At 41.9% G+C, this 18,002-nt stretch overlaps 1 protein-coding gene across 2 annotated transcripts; it reads right to left on the bottom strand.

Annotated features, from left to right (window-relative positions):
* Positions 1-1,752: 1,752 nt before the first annotated feature.
* On the bottom strand, positions 1,753-17,044 carry mnta (MAX network transcriptional repressor a). Of its 2 annotated transcripts, XM_068710371.1 has the most exons (6): positions 16,813-17,044; positions 12,828-13,368; positions 12,401-12,442; positions 11,996-12,107; positions 5,086-5,278; positions 1,753-4,864 (listed from the first exon to the last, which is right to left on the bottom strand). In XM_068710371.1, exons 1-6 carry the CDS (start codon positions 16,883-16,885, stop codon positions 4,065-4,067), a joined length of 1,761 nt encoding a protein of 586 aa, XP_068566472.1. In that variant the 5' UTR covers positions 16,886-17,044; the 3' UTR covers positions 1,753-4,064. The 2 variants fall into 2 exon arrangements, with proteins under 2 accessions (XP_068566472.1, XP_068566480.1); XM_068710379.1 differs by lacking the exon at positions 12,401-12,442.
* Between the last annotated feature and the right edge of the window lie 958 nt (positions 17,045-18,002).

Genomic DNA, 18,002 nt, shown 5'->3' with positions numbered 1-18,002 from the left:
GTGAGAAGTTCGGTCATCCGTGAGGGACTCGGAGTAGAGCCGCTGCTCCTTTGCGTATAAAGGGAAGTTTGGGGTCCCCTGCTGGAGCTGTTGCCCCCACGACCCGATCCCGGATAAGCGGTTGAAGATGAGAGATGAGCGTAGCTGCTGTTGTCTTGGTTCAGACTGCGGAGCCTCATTCATGGTGGTTGTACTGCACTTCAGTGTAATTTGTGTGTTCTTCAACGGGATTGGTTGATGCCTTTATTTGCCAAGATCAGGAAAAACGCCCTTGTGTAAAATTAGCGGTCTGTGTGAATGTACTCATAACAAAAACAACGGTTTGAAAAAATATATTAAAGCTGAATTAATCCGACAAAAAAAAAACATCCCAGTGTGTAAAGGCCTTAAAAAAGTGGTTTTCAGCTCTTTGTGTTCATTTGGCTTCATCTGCTGCCCTCCCTCCTTTTTCTAAACTTTGTTTCAACATACTGTTTTATTTCGACATAATATATTATCACTAGTTTCAACAAACTATAGTATCACTATATTCGACATGCTATACTTTGACGTTTTCTTCATGTTTTTTCAAAATACTGTACTATGACTTTTTTAAACAAAATAATATGATAATAACTGTCTTTTTTTTACATGCTCCACTGTGACTTTTTTGACAATCTATAGTATGACTTTTTAATGTTTTATTTCGACATGATATATTATAATATATTTTTATTGTCCTTTTTTGACTTTTGTTTTTTTTCTACATACTATACTATGACTTTTTCATGACTTATTTCAACAAACTATATTATCACTTTTTTCGATATGCTATACTTTGACTTTTTCTTCACTTTTTTTTAACATATTATATAATGACTTTTTTGAACATACAATACAATGCCTTTTTTCGACATGCTATATTAGATTTTTTTGACATATACTATGACTTTATTTGACATGCCATGGTATCACTTATACAATGACGTTTTTGTTTTTTTCTTCGACATATGTCATCAATTGTTCTTTTTATGACTTTACTGTTTTTATGATTTCTTTCAACAACATTAATTTTCCTTCACGACATAATAAAATATGACTTCATTACTTTTTTCGATACATCAAAGAATGACTATTTGATTACTTTTTTCAGCATAAAATTCAATGATAGTTTTCAAAAGACAAAACTTTGACTTTATAATTTTTAGAAATGACTTCAATTTTTGTAATGAAGTAATTTTCTTGTATGCCGTAAAATTGTCATCAAAAAGTAATGCTATGTCATAAAAAGACAGTATAATAGTTGTAAAGTAGGTTAAAAACGGCAGTTTAATGTCATAGAAAAGATACTATACTGTGTCTTTTTTTAATGACTATAATATGATAGTTACATTTTTTACGACATACAATACTGTGCCTTTGATTTACTATATTTTGTCATTTCACATTATATTTTAATGATATACTATAACTGTAAACTTAATATCTTTGGGTGTTGGATTGTTGGTTGGACAAAACAAGACATTTGAAGATGTCATCTTAGACTCCCTATAAAAAAAAATATCAAAAAGTGAAAAATGTCCCTTTTAGTTTCTCAAATGATGAATCAATAAAATGATTGCCTGATTAACTGATAATTAACTGCAGCCATAAATAACGGTAAAATAATAATTTTATTCTCACTGTTCTCAAGCACATACTTTGTATTGCACTTTGTATTGCTGTAATACCAAAAACACATTTTGTTAAAAACAAAAAAGGCGGCTCCAGACATTTGTAAACATGATACAATTTATTAAGTATATTTTTTATAAATTTTTAATTTTACATATTTTTCCCAGCTGTTTACATAATACAGTAAGATCTAAATGCAGCCCAACATTTACAGGCTATATACAACTTAAACTTTCTCCATAGGGAAAACACACAAGTATATTGTTGCTTCTTCAAGTATCTGAATCCCTGTTCATTTGTACACATTTTGTTTTGCTACAATATGATTTGTTCAATATCATTTGCATAAAATGAGGGTGAAAAAAGCATTACTTAATCTCTGCAATTATTTCGTCAAAAATAAAATGAAGAGTCCCTGCTTTAATCATATTGCATCAGAACAAAATAAAAAACAATTACGGGGAGAATACTTTCCACAGTGGCTGAATGTAATGTAGTCGCTGCACCCGATATACACCACTGTACATGGTCCCAGTCAAAAAAAACAAACTATATTGTCAAATACCAATATCAATTAGTCTGAACATAAAAAGCTATTCTCCAGATGAAACAAGCAACAGTACATCTTTTAAAATACAAAATCAGTTTTAAATGTAACACTTTACATACACAAGAAACTTTAAAGTAATCCCATTTTTCTTTTTAAAAAAAGGGGAGGGCTTAACTTCTGATGAGTGCACTACTCCACATCCTTTCATAGATCAGTACATTCAGATTAAACAAGGACAACACAGCATGTTGCTGTTCTAGCAAGTGCTACGCTAAACCGCTGCTCATTGAGACTATAGAAATGTTCACAGTGCTAGTTTTGGAAAAGGATAATCTTGAAAAAAAACAAACACACATTGATTGGATTTATGCCAGCTCTTGAGATCACTTTATGCCGATCCAAACATGTTATGAATGACAGAGCTTCAACTCTGAGCAAAAACAATCCAACATTCCTACTACGACTTGTCAAAGTCCGCAAAGCACGACAGACGGCACCGCTATGGCTCCTTGCTTTCAAGATCATCACTAATCAACACAGTCATGGCATGCTTTCACAGCATGCAAACACACATCCTACAACCATTGGCCTTGCAAGACAGCAAAGAAACACACTTAACTACATTTTATGGACCTTTTTTTTTTCCTGTATTCACATTCAAAGCTTCTGAACACTCAACTCCCCTCACCTTGTAAGCATCTGAGTTTGTATCTCACACGTTTAGTATTTAAACACACTACTGTGTTGTTGTGTTTACATTTAGGGGGCATCTAAAACGGATTATTTGGCAAAGATATTTAAAAAATAATAATTAGCAGCCGTGACAAAAACATAACTTTATCCTTAAACTTGTACTTGTGAACAGTCGCCGGTAAGTTTGAAGGACAAATACTACAGATAAGTAACAATTTGAGTGTCCAACACTAAAAACCAAACCCCGACAAAACGGCATATTCTTTTAATTTAAGTGGCTGTTGTTTTAATGATATCCATCGGCATTATACTTAACTGGAAGTATTTGTTTTCTATTGTCACAGGGATAGTAGTATTAAATTGAACACAATCAGCCAGCAGGGCGTGCTATTGCTGTATGCACCATCACTGAGGACTGCAGCTTCTGCTCAGGATTAAGTTCAGTCCGTGGTTTCGCTCCAGCCCTGCAGCCTGTGAGCCTTCTGCTGGAGAGGAGGAGCTCCTCTAAATCACATTCCCAACGTGCTGGTTATGGCGGGTCTAGCACTCTGATCCTACACTGTCACAGGCCTCACAACCCCAGTGTAGCCTCTCGAATACATGATCTGCTGTTGGTTAATCCACAGCAGTCACAGTGATAACGGGGAGCCAGTACCTATATGAACACTGTAACAGGGTGCTGACATGGATACGGTACTTGTAGCATTTTCCTCTATGAAGCAGTTTCTGCAAAAGCTCATGTAAAAATGAATACTGCTCCATCATCTTCAAGTGAGGGTCTAATCATCTGCCCATATATATTGCCACACACACACACACACACACACACACACACACACACACACACACACACACACACACACACACACACACACACACACACACACACACACATTCAACATAATGACTTTCAGCCATGTCCTAAATTCAAGATCAAGATTTCAGGACACTGTGGTGGACTAGTATGGAACGAGGTTTCGTTGAAGGAATGTTCCTGGCTTTATATCAGCTGCGATGCCTCTTGAGGATAGTGAAACTCTGGATCAGAGGTGTCCAGCAGCTCTCCTGCCCTCACTTTGGGCTCGTCGGTGGCCTGGTCTGAGGCCTGTGGTTCTCCCCTATCGAGGGGCGTCTCCGTCTCCCAGCCTGGTGGTCCTGTTGGCCGTGTTCAAGCCAGCTTCAGAGTGCTGATGGGGAAGGAGGGCATGGTCACCATTGTCACGGGGTTGAGCACCGTCTGACCCACCAGCTGTGGGTGGTGGGTCACCATTTGGGTGCTCACTGCTGTCTGCTTGCCGACAATGGTGGCAGCTGGTTGGCTAGTCGTAGTGCCGTTCATGTGCGGGTGGGCGTGGTTCAGCGTGTGGGTGATGTGGCCGACCACGGCCGACTGCGTGACAGCCACCGGTTGGGGGTAGAGGGCTGGTAAATGCTGGCTCAGGTGAGCCACCGGGTGCACTGTGATGTGGCCAATGGGCTGGTGGCCGGGGGCTAACTGGACACTGCTGGTGGTCGTGGATGGAGCCAGGTGGGCAATGTGTTTGGGACCCCCTCCCTGGATGACGTGGTTGACCGCTTGGATGACTGAGGGGTGAGACACTGAAGCGTGGGCAATGACTGTGGGGTGTAGGCTGGAGGCGGTCACCATCTGTGTGTGGGTGGGGATCAAGGGCTGACCGGGGGCGATGCGAGTGCTGGATGTTGTGAGTGCCGGTGGGGCTGCAGGCCTGGACACTGGCTGATGAGGAGTCACCGTCAGCGGGTGCAGCTGAGGCTGGTGCAGAGGGACTTTGTGCTGGATGGAGATGTGTTGGGTGATGAAGGAGGTAGTGGCGGGTGTCGGGGTCTGAGTAGGTATTGCAGTCTTGTGCAGATCAGGTTTCATGGTTTGAGGCACGGTGGGTAAGGCAGTCTGCGCTCTCAGTGCAGTCTCATCTTCCAGGTCATCCTCCATTATGTCTTCACCTTCTGCCACAGCAACAGATGAAATAAATAACTCAGTATTATCAGATGCAATGTGATTTCTGCAGTTCATTTCATTTAACCAACACCTACATTTAAAAAAATAAATAAAAAAAAAAGCAGTAACAAATGCACATGGGATTAACATCACTTAAAATATATTCCTAATATTTACACAGGGGCATGCCTTTAGGCCCCCAGTGATCCCGCCCTGACTGTGAGTCTACCTGAGGCAGTGGAGGTGGAAGCCTGGTCCTCCTCTGGCTGTACCGTCTGTCGGAGGACACGGTCGATTTCTATCACATCCATCCACTGGCTCAGCTCGTTCTTCAGCTCTGCTAATCGCTGCTGTGTGGCTATCTTCTCTCTGGCCAGTCGCTCCATGTCGTGCTCGTACTCCTTTTCTTTCCGCTTCAAAGTCTGAAAGAGAAAGCAGAAGATGGTCAAACTTTTAAATCATTAAGGCTGTAAAATAAGTGACTCCATGACAGCGTGAGCTGCCAGTATATGTACAACTTGTCACTAGTTTATTAGGATTACAAGTACAAGAGTGAGATAATTGGCACCAACATAAATCCAGTCTTTGTAAAGCTTTGCTTTTGTTGACACTGTGTCAGAGAGGATGTGATTTAACTCCATGTTAATGTGTGACACCTTAGTTGATGGTTAAGCATTAGATGGATAGAGAGATAGATTGTTTGACTGTCATTTTGCAGAATCAGATAAGTAATGCAAAAAATAACAAAACCAATCAGACAATTCAACACAGGATTCAACTCAGGGTGGCTTTAAGTTATCATTTTAATTAAACCAACAACAACCAGTGGGTCCTAGAAAATGTACAACCCATTCAGAAAAATGGTGTCTACTGCTCAAAAACAGAGCACATCACACCAATAAAACTCAATAGAAGACAACCATTATTGTTAATGCTGTCTTTATAGCGGATTAATATGGAATAGGTCGAAGAACTAAAAACCTGTGTGCAGGGAGCAAAATAACAGAGCTACAGAAGCACAGGGGCAGGGGGGGAGGAGGAGGGGGGAGTGGAGAGACTAGTATGGAAAGTTGTAGGTGCTTCCAGGCAGCGGCTCTCTGTGACCCAATTTCCTTTAACCCATCAGCTGACACAAAGCAAAACAAAGTGAGCCGGACTTCTCTGTACACGGCAGCAGGAGGAAAAGTTGGAGGAGGAAATGTACTAAAACTACATCAAACTTCACATGCAAATCAACTAAAGAAATGTTCAGCAACCACCTTAACTAGGCCAATTCCCAACATATTCCCAAATGAATAACTGCTGGCTGAGGTTATACAGACAGGAGGATTGGGTTACGCTGTCAGGGGATTTGTGTTTTGAAATTGAACACTTCATATAATTTATTACATGTCAAGCTCAGCGCGGTCAAAGTATCCGACACAGACTCCGGCCTCTGTGGGAGAGGCTCAGGGAAATGACAGTGTGTGGAATCTGTTACCAGTAACCGGATGACACGGGATCATAAAGCCATTTCCCCAAAGGCTGGACTCCCCGTTAGTGTTCATGAGTGTATAGTACATGTGCAAGTCATCTTGTGTCAGAGTGCCGGGTTGAGGAAAGGGTGCATGTGTTGTGCTTGGCTATATGTAGAAAGGTTTCCATCAGCGTGGTCTGTGGCGTGTACGTCTACAGTACAACAGTGCGTAGTAAAAGGGGGACAAAAGTAAGGCCTTGTGTAATTCAGCACCTGTCTTTAGTCCTTATCCAGGATTAGAAAAGCTCGGGCCAAGCAGTCTTTGCTTGGACTGCATCCCACTGGGGGTGTTTTCAGTCACACAAACATAAACTCAGAGGAAGTCCGGTTCACATATTCGTTCGGCAAAAGATAGAAGACACGAGAAGACCGCGATTGAGCCCAATTAAATCCACATTAATGAGACGTTTAATCTGGTTGAATAGTTGAAGAACTCCACTTTTAATTATAGGCCAACACTGATGCATACTGAGAGGAAAAACTATATATCTGCAATAAAATATTATCGGCTTGGCAGTCTTATCAGTCTAGCTCTGATTTAAGTACTGGTTTTATAAATATGAACCAACACCAAATTAGAATCAAAATTGTCTGCCATGTATCTCCTTATGAAGGTGGTCGAGTGCTTCTGGAAAGCCACAGGAATTCAAATTTTTCCAAGTCTTTCTGAGTCACACACACTGATATTCAAACAATAAAGTTATTGTATTTCAGTTGAAGCCTGGCGAGCAGCACTAATGAGATACTCCACTGAACAACATGCTGCACATAAGGACACCGATGTGTATCTCAAGACCAGCCTTCAACAGCCTCTCTCCGTCAAGAAGAGCCGATGATTACACATCAACACTATCCTCCGTCTCAACAAACGATGGACTGAAATGCCCCCCCATCTTTGGTCGTCATGGAAACAAGAGGAAAAAACCTCATAATGTTTCCTCGGTAACCTAAAGGAACATGCACACCTTCAGGTGCCGTTTAGTTCTCTCCTAAAACAGTGTTTCAGCATGCAAAGATTTCTTTCACAACCGGGTGTAATAAAAGGAAAAAGATGACTCACATGGAGAACAGATTTTCTCAAAACAACGCATCTATCTCAGAAATGTTGTCAGCAGGGCAGAATGAAATGGAATAAAGAGTGTACTAAATATGGGTCACGTGGACCGAGGGCTGGCAGCCTTTCTTTTACACTCGCGTATAAGCAGGCAGCTTTAACTGTGCACGCCACTAACTATGACTCATGGAGAGAAACGCTCCACAAACACCGGGACCCACTGAACTCTCCCCATTACAGTGCTGATGGTGGACAGAGCACCGCGTTTTGGCTCTTGAGAAGCAGCTATTCTAAGATTTACTATCTAAACCTGACAACCAAGTCCGTCGCAGATGGATCCCACATCACCCTGTTAATCACGTCACCAGGCTGCCGAGTACCTTTTGTCTCTTCACACATGAGCCTCCAAAACTCCTCCGTCAACAGAGACGAGGCCCAACCTCGTCCTTATTTGACTGTGAAAATCTAGATTGGTACAGGGCAGGGCTGCAGTATGTGTGTGTGTGTGTGTGTGTGTGTGTGTGTGTGTGTGTGTGTGTGTGTGTGTGTGTGTGTGTGTGTGTGTGTGTGTGTGTGTGTGTGAGGTAAACACTGCTCAAGCGCTGTCACAAGCAATGTGAGTGCTGAGCACATGGCCCCACAGAGAACGAAGGAGGGAGGGCGGCAGATAGCGGGGGATTGAAAGAGAGCAATACAAGCTGTACTCACTGACTCACTTTTGCAGCAGACAAGGCACAAGGCTGCTTTTTCTTAAAGGGCCAGGAGCACAGGAGGCCACGTTGCAGACACGCTGCGCGGCCTGGATGACTGATCAGGCTTCTGCACAGGTCTTGTGACAGTGTGGTAACCATAAACCCTTGTCTCACTGTGCCTTCAGGCTGCAACAGAGGACTTCACATGGAGCCCGAGTTCAACAATAACATGCTTGTCTGTGGAAAAAAAACCCTACTTTTGCACAGCGCTCGTCGTGTGCAAGCCTGCGCTGGTCATAACTGACCTAATTACCTCATCGTGGCTAAGGACCGGTCGATAGTCCAGACCATGTACAAGTACACGAGTACTGTGAGACAACATACCTGCACTACACTTCTGTACTGTGGTACACTGTCAAAAAGGTGCTCTTATTGCATAAAAGACAACCCAGAAAATCATAATTTTCCAAGAGATAAATACTATACATGCTCTACCCTCCAACACCTCTACATTGGGATTTTCCCCCACCAGATGGCACAACACGTTTCATTCTGGGATAAGCAGTGGAGGAACAACTTTAGTCAGCGATGAGGAGGGAAATGAAGCGCGAGCGAAGTAAACTGAGCCTCATGTTTACCGCTCCATGTTCCCTCCCTGCTGCTGGCAGCTAAAGCCCAGTGGTACGGCAAGTCCTGCCTGTTGCAGTGCTAGGTGGGGGGGGGGGGGGGGGGGGGGGTGACGTCACGCAGCTCAGGCTAGCCATGTGCTTGCTGCTCATGTGGCCTTAAAAGCTCAGACAGGCAGGATGTAGGGAGGAAGGGAGGGGGAGTAGGGGGGAGGAGCTCTTTATGCATCAAGGCTTATTTTTACAGCCACGGCTTTCGCAGCACCACTACAGGCTCAGGGGAAAGCCTTCAGGAACAAGATGTCATACGTTTTAACTTTTAAAAAAAAGCTCCGTTAACAAAAGAACACAATCGAAAAAGAAAAATCTATTCCTGGTCAATTAGTTGCTGAGTCATTTGGATTTGAAATGGAATGAGGAAGTGATACTGGAATCACGCAGCAGTTGGCAAAGCCAGTGACTTTCTGTGGAGAACTGTTAATCCCACCATGATGGCACATATTCAAGTTGATGCTTGAGATAACAAATCAAATGTGATGCTGAGCCCAAAGCCTCACTTGAACTCAGTGTTTTTGTGTACGGGCTCCTTCTCTGCTGCCAAAACCAGAGGACAGCGAGGAGCGTATGCAGACAGGACACGCGTCTGCACCACCCATGTCGAGAGGAAAGTGTGAACAAGCGTTTGGTTTTGGCTTCCCATCACCTTAAGTTCCTTTCTTTCATATCCCTCATCCAGCTTGGCTGTTGATAGGAGGAAAAGAGAGGCAGGTCATTCTGCCAGTCCAACACAACACTTTTAACACGGTGTTGCTTCATCGCACAGAGAAGGGGGGGGGGCAGAGGGAGGGAGCTTGGGTGACGAGCTCTGCACCCACGCTGTCCTAGTTTCTCTCAGTATCCACGCGCAGAGAGGAATAACCAGACTGCTGCTACTTAGAGCATTAAAATCAGCAGCATGCTGCTCTCTGCTAAATTTAAATTAGTAAACCGTTATAAAATAATAATAATAATAATAATAATAATAATAAGAGGAAGAATAAGAGGAAGAAGAAGAAGAAGAAGAAGAAATATGTACAGGGTTGGTGCTTTCATAGAGGCCTTAAAAGCTCATAACGAAGTAGGACTATCAATGTGCACACCAAATATTCTATTACTAATGAGCATAACCAAATACGGACTTCATTATTCTGACAAATGGAAATACAACCCATCGTAGACCGTGGCTTTCACTTAGATTACAGTAACGCACCTGTAATTGTGCACGATTGTGATGCTATTGATGAGACAAAATCTAATGACAGGCAGAAATATAAACACCTGTCAAAGTACTCAAAGCCAGTTCTGTGGTAGTTCCCACATTTTGCCGCGATAACTCAAGTGTGTCCGTCTGTTCTATTAGCTTCTGTGCAATCCTAATAAGCACTGTGCGCCTGGACCATGTGATTTTAACAATGACAACCATTGCTAAATTACAACCCTTGATGCCAGCTTGGGCCCATGGGTGAGCTTGTGTCTCGGATTTAAAACTGCCACCCTACAGTGTCTATCTATAGGAGAAGAGGAGAAATGACCCACAGCAAACACTATGACACACTCAACAGCACTGTCTGTCTGAAAGAGTCAAACTAGGCCAGTGGTGGACCTTTGCACCAGCTGTTTACAAGCAGGACAAACACATGGTGAGTCATTGGTAGACAATGGCACATATTCTTAATATCAAACACGGTGCCACTTAAAAATGGTATGAATGAGGACGAGTTTGAGATTCCACATTAGAGAAGGATCTAAACATAGAAATACAAAAGGCAGGAAATGCAAGAGAAAAGAAGAATATGACTGAAATCACTACAAGAAAGAAATAGGGAACAACGTTGTGGCAATTTAAAACTTCTTGGGTCAGACTATTGGTAGTAAATGGTTATTTGGGACAGACAGAGACTACACTTAAGAAGTCAACCCGACATCACTTATCTTGTACTCTGTGTGCTTTCAAACCCAGTTCATCCCTGAAAAAAAAATCGCTTTAACACAACAACAAGGACTGTTTTTGTGAAAGCAGGACATACATTATATAATTGTAAAGGACCATGGTTTGGTGGAATAAAATACACCCATACATCATTATCTCTTAAAATTCAGAGCCGATTATGCAAACCCTGAAAATGACAGTTGTGATCGTGCCTTTTTTTAAACAAAATGCCCCTCCTCTTGGAGACTCTAGCTCATACTGCGGTGTGGCTTCATGATAATGGACGCTCGCTGGTTCAATAGTAATCGTAAATGCAAATCAACTTGTACAAGCAAGTCTTGGCAAGATTCACAAACACACATCAAACCGGCAATGTGTGTCATCCAGAGCAGGCTCTCATCGCCACGCCCCTTCAGGGGGAAATACAATCCTGTGCAGGAACTTCTACTTTAAACAAACTGGTTGAATTAATAACACGATGGCGAACAGTTGCTATGTAGTTGGTTGCACCATCATGACTCTAAAAAAAATAAATAAAAAAATACACTGATCTCCGATTCGTTCCACTGCCATGTGCATGTCATGCTTCAACGGAAGCTATTACCAAGAAAAGATTTGGATCATCGCCATTGCTGCGCTCCCTTTTTGGAGAAAGAAACTCTCTGTCGCATAAGGAGGGCAACAGGGAGAAAAGACAAACAAGCTGTTGTGTAGCGGATTAACTGAGGCTTTTACACTGAGATTTGAGGCACAAAAATACAGTATAGCAGCATCAGACTTCTCCATCTACACATCAGCCAATGGAGCAAACAGTTGTACATTAACAGTCAACACTTAGCTTAACTTGAGACAATCAAATATCTAAAGATGTCTGGACAAGCTATATCCATCCGCTGTGTCTGACGGGGGAAGACTGAAGAGACATGGTGGCGGTAAACCATCATTTATTAAGTAACAACAAATGTACAAAAGTTCAGGCAATGTCGCAAAAATAAAATGTATAAAACAAATGTTTGTTTGCGAGATGAATGCATACGAACTTGTCAAAACACCAATCTAAACACACGTCAAATTGACGCATTGATACCTCTCGGATTCCCCAAAATGAGCCGATCTGACGTATTTGATGAATGCAGTACACAGGCCGCAGCTTATAGAGTAAGCATAGGGTCAGTTGATGGACAAAATAAAGGTCTGGCATAGTATAGTATAGTTGTTTAGCTATAGGTCTGTGCCGAACACACAACAACCACTTTGTATGAGCAGACTAGACTCGTCTTACCTGGATGTATCTCAGCGCACTTCTCAGCACACTCAGATTGGAGGTCTTCTTCTCATCTATGTTGGGGATGTTCTTCTTCAGCGTCTCAAAGCACTCCTTCAAATGTGCTCGTCTGACAGACACAAAACAAGGAGAGCAGATTTGAGACAGCGGGAAATGGTTGGCTTCATTTTTATTAGCATATGATTACCACAACAATATTTGCAATTGGTGTTCTTAACTAAAAAGAGAGATCAAGCTCAGCATTGAAATTAAACTGCTACAAATAAACAAAAAAAAGGCACCAGCCGGTTCCAGAGACAACACACTATGTAACTAGTACAATGTTATTCAAATGTAACAGTACAAATACCCTCAGATTGCGCTCTCCTTTAGGAGGCCCTATGGTAGACAGGTTGAACCCACCTGTTTTTCTCAAGCTTGTTATGCACTTCTCTTGTGCCTGCCCTGTAAGAGCACAGATGAGAGCACAGTAAGAATTTGGTGTTTAAAAGGGCAATGTGACAAGAATAATCTAAATCAACCAAAGAAGAGTTTTCTTGTTGTTGTTTTTTTTGCTAGCAGGTAGTTTAGTTACAATGTATCAAAAGATCAATAAATGTCAATAATGTAACAGCTCCACAAATGCCAACTGTTGCTCTTTTCTCTCCATTTCAGATCATTACATGGTGAATGTTTTGAGTGGTTTTAGGAGGCTACAGGTCAAATGTACTATACTTTTTACATCTTATACACCGATATATTGATAGACAAAAAATTAACAGATCAATGAAAACAACACCCTGTTGTAGTCCTATTTAAAGTTATAATGTGAACAAGTCTATAGACGTACCCTCCCGGCCTCTTCTTGTCTAGCTGGCGGCCGTCATCGGGAGGACTCCCCCGGCTGAGGGGCCCGTTCTGTAGAGGGGCCTGCTGGACGACGGGGCCCGGCTGAGGGAGTAAGGCGTGTTGCTGGGGGGGCGAGACGATGGAGCCGGGGTAGCGTTGAACCAGCTGCTGGAGTTTAGTATTGTTAGTTTGGGCGATGAGCTGTTGGTGGTGGTGGTGGTTCTGTATCAGCTGCTTGTGGTTGGCGGTCAGCACAGACGCCGGGTGGTCGGGTTTGGGTTGCGGAGAGCGCGGCAGAACGGTGGCGGCCGGAGGGGAGAGCGCGGCGGCGGGCAGAGTGGGGGAGCCTGCAGGGTTGGGGGTGACCACGGGGATGGGGATGACGGTGATGGAGGGGGGAGGCAGAGAGGGGGGGGCAGGCACCGGGCGGCACTCTTCCGCTTTAGAAACATTGTTGACGTGGATCGTCGAGTTGTAGGCCACATCAGAGCGCCTCTGCTCCGCCAACCGCTCCAGATGGAGCTTTTCCTTTAGTTCATCCTCTGTGGAAGAAACAAGGCAAAGTTGTCACACCGGGGCTGAAAACACTGACTCTGTGTTGTGTGAAGGAGTCACCAACAACAGCAAATAAGCTGCCGTGTGGTGGGATGCACTACTAACAGGGTCATGTTTTCATAAGCTGCCTTGTTTTAGTGCCTCAAATGTATGTGTATTTACTAAATCCTGTCGAGCTTCAAGCACACCCTGAAAGAAGGTTGTTGCTCTATTGGAGGTACATCTTGCTGCAACGTAATCACAGTCACAGTCCACTGACCAGGTCTTGTTGGGGAGGTGGGAGCACGTCTGATCTACACCTCTACTAACAGAGCCCCACACAGAGGGGACCCTCACCATGTCGCCCATGTCAAGTACACAACATGCTACATGTGTAATAAAAACACACGTGGAAGGTTAACCGGTACCGGAGATCACTTCTGAAACGGCCAATGTAAGTAATCCCAAACCTAACCCTAACCCAAAAAAGACATTACCCCCTGAAAAAAATAAACTTTCCCTAAGGATTGGCTCAACTATTACTAAAAAAAATGCAAATTAGATTTGATCTAAAGCAGATATATACATGCATAGATTACTTTTTGTCCATACAGAAATGAACTTTCCTTACATTCACCATTGTAAAAAAACTAAATCTAGTACTGCTCTTAAAAACAATTGAATGGCATCATATTCAACAGCCCGACGTGTCACCATCTGCTGCCCATATATGTTACGTTACCCTGCAACATACTTCCTTCAAAGTACAACAAAGTAGAAAAAGAACAAGATGTTCTGATTACTGTGCTAGACAGCTTTCATAAGATGTTTAATGCCCTGTTATGAGAGACTGATCACTCAGATTGTGGTGCAGAAACACACTAGGAGTGTCTCTTTCCGAGAGAAAATGTATGAAGCACTTAGAAAAACAAGAGGATTTTCTATAGACATTATATAACTGCAGCACATAGAGAAACACGAAACACTGGCCTACTTTTCTCCACACAGTGACCTGCTCTACAGTAGCACAGAGGTGGGGGGGGGCATTGCTCTCCCAATGCAGCATGGCGGAGGAGCTGGGAGAGGGAGGAAGCAGGAGCTCTCACTCTGAGCCGTTCTCAATGGCACAAACGTCTCCATAACAATAAAAAGGTGGAGAACTGCAGGCCTTTTTCCAGAATATGTCTTGCTTGCTAACAGAGTAGCATTTTAACTTTCTCACACATGTCTCCTTAATGTCTTTATACATGGTTTTAAGTACATGGTGAGCTCGTTTACTGCAACATACCTACGCTGTTGAGTTATCTTGTCTTTAGCGTGGAGGGAAATTCTTTGAGGAAACATTTTCAAGCCTGATACAAGTAGTAAAAATCTAAACTGTAGCTATAAAAATATGCATGGTCTAGGTGCAGTATTTACAGCTACACCTCCTAATAATTGGTTCACGAGCTTCACATTTGAGGAAAGAACACATCATAGAAATGTTACCAATGCTCAATTTACAAATTTCCCCCTGGGGATGAATTAAGCATATCTATCTATCTATCTATCTATCTATCTATCTATCTATCTATCTATCTATCTATCTATCTCAAGTGGGGCGATTGCTGGAGCAACTTAGAACATGTCAAATTGGCGGTGTGTACAGATTACGGTCCATGTGTGAAAGGGGCTTACTGCCTGTGTGGACACTGTGCTCTACAGGTTCTGTTAATGCAGCATATTATGCTTCACTGGCACAGTTATGCTGGCTTTAAATCAGCTCAGCTCTCTTAAAATACAGTTACTCACAAACTTGATATTTTTTTTGTAAGAATCAAATTTTTCTAATGCTAGTTCTGTCGAGTACAATGTGCATTTATGAAGGTAACAGTTACATTTTTAAGTGGGTGCAATATTGAAGAATAGAGCTTGTATTTATGTCACAGAGTGGAAAACAAGAAGGTATTAAACCTTTCAAAAATGTTTTATCCCTCTTTGTGAAATGTAATTGGTAGTAATGTGTATTGTATAATATTTCCCGTTAGTACAAAACTAAACTATTGTATAGTAAGAGTTCAAACTGTATACTATTAGTATGTAGTGTTGAATTGGGAAACACTGCACGTTTGTTTTACCCATTGAGTCTTATGTTTGTCTTGTTGGTAATCAAACGGCACATTTTGTTTTCATAAAAGAAGAACACAAACTAGAGAGGAGATGGGCAGATTGTCTCCTGACCACAAAAGGACAGATACAGGAGATCATTCCTGCACACTGCAATAAGACTTATTATATATATTATATATTAAATCACCTCTGGCCAGATCAATCCCACGACTATAACACTGTTACACTGTTGTTTTTTGTTTGTTAAAACGTTGCACTATTGTTTAGTTAGTAAATTCAATATTATTCTATTTTATTGTACATATTGTGCATTTTTAAATTGAATATTGTTTTACTCTGTTATTTGTATTGCTTTGCTTTACCTGAACCTATACATGCTGCTGTAGATTAATAGATTAATAAAGTACCTATCTAATCTAACAGTAGTGACGCATCTCTTCACAAACGATCTCTGGGAGGGGTAGCCCAGCACGCACGTGGTGAAAGGGGCGGGGCCAACCCCCCCATGCTGTTAAGATATGAAGGCGTGGTTGGTCGGCACACGTCATCGATAGAAACTCAAAACGCTCCAAAAGCGACTGAAAGGCCAGGGAGTTTATGTTTGTATTCATTATTATTTATACAAGGCACAATCGATCAGACTGAGACATGTACACGGTGTTTCAGCAGCACAACGCTGCATGTCTTTACAACGGGGATGATTTTAGGAGATCAGATGCATGAAGGGGAAGCCTGAGAGACACTCGATGTTAGGTCATCATGTAAAACGAGCTCGGCATTCCCTGCGCCACCGCCCTTCATCTCCGCATGTTTTGGTCATTTGACTTTTAAATGTCTCTCGAAGCAGTGTGTGAACACTGAAGTCAGTCACAAATATACTGAGATGCAAAAAACAACAACACAGAGGGACTTCACGGTGCTGATGTGCAGCTTTACCGTTGTGTTAACCGGGTCTATGCAGCAGCTTTCAATGCAGTAACCCCCGATACTGCAGCAGTATGTTTATTATTAGCTATTGTGGACACAGCTATGGTTCCAGGTGGAGCCACAACAAGAGGGAACTAAATAATGCAACGCGTCTGCACACTATAACGAATATGAAAGTAAAAGTTAAATGTCCCTGAATTACTCATATTCCGCACAGTAGTCGTTCACATTTATATTAAAAAGGAAAGAACCGGCGATGTGCATTTTCGTGATGAGTTAATGAATGGCGCTTATAAATCAGGGTTTGTCTATAACTCAGAAAATTAAAAAAACAAAACACTGAATTGTTGAGTATTTTACAACTGCGATCTCATAGGTACGGATGTTGTATATATTTAGAATAAAATCCAACTTACCACGTGCTTTCTGTTGTTGCTGGGCTTGCAATTCCAGAAACTTGGCCGCTTCCAAAAGCGTTTCGATGCTCATTTCTGTCCAGTTACAAACACTCTGCGGCTGATTTTATTTTTGTAAAAGGCGACAAAGCAAATGCACTATGCGCCCTACGGGGAGAGGGAACAGGCTAACGCTGGAGGGAAAAAAAGGGTAATCGGATACCCCCTCGGTAGGAACTCTACCACTTACGTAGGAGAGTTACAAACAAGATGGCGCTCAAAGTAGTAGGAACAAATAAGGTTTGTGAATCACGCACAACCGTTTGTAACCGCCCACAGGACACGGACACGCTCCCTCCCACAGAAAACACGGAGCTATTGCGGACTGGATTAACAACCGTGTTACAAAGCTCCAAGCTCCAGCTATGAGTGTAGTACACACACACACGCGCAGACACACGCGCAGACACACACACACACACGTTGAAAATATAACGCGTGGTGCTCAATGCGTGATGCAGGTGGAAACGTTGAGACTTTGACAACCGTGACTGCAGCTAATTTACATCTCATTGATGTATTGTTCAGAGGGAAATATTGTACTTTTTACTCCACTATATTCATTTGATAACTTTAGTCACTTTGCAGATTGAGATTGATAATGTTAAATATAATTAACAAATATATTATGGTTACATTAATGGGTTGATTACTATCAAATAATATATTACATAACTCTGAAATGGGCACTTTTAGTTTTGCAGTATATTTTGATGCCAATACTTTTGTACTTTTACTGTCACTTGTAACTGAATATTTCTACACTGTGGTATTGCTACTTTTACTTAAGTAAATGTTTGAGTATTTCTCTCACCATAGGGCAACCTATTAAGGGAATAACTGCAACTTCATTGATATTATAAAATATATGATGGTCTAAAACAATCAGATTTACAGTATTTGGTCTGGGAATACAAATATATAAAAATGTAGATTTACATAAATAAACATCCCCAAATTACTTTTTTTGTCCAATCAAAAAGTCCAAAATCTGAAGATAGTCAATGTACAATGCTGTGAAAAGATTAAAACTAAAACAACAAAAGCAAATTTGAGGCACTGGAGCCAGCAAATGTTTGGCCTTTTTCTGTGATTAATGACTTGAAAGACAAATCTATTATTTCAGCTCTGGTTGATTTATTAATGTAATT

The sequence above is a fragment of the Cebidichthys violaceus genome, unplaced genomic scaffold (assembly GCF_023349555.1).
Source record: "Cebidichthys violaceus isolate CVI_PGR_0920_01 unplaced genomic scaffold, fCebVio1.0.p SCAF_1, whole genome shotgun sequence".
In the NCBI taxonomy this organism is placed as follows: domain Eukaryota; kingdom Metazoa; phylum Chordata; class Actinopteri; order Perciformes; family Stichaeidae; genus Cebidichthys; species Cebidichthys violaceus.
The sequence above is the reverse complement of the archived record's forward strand: the minus strand, read 5'-3'. Positions and strand labels throughout refer to the sequence as shown.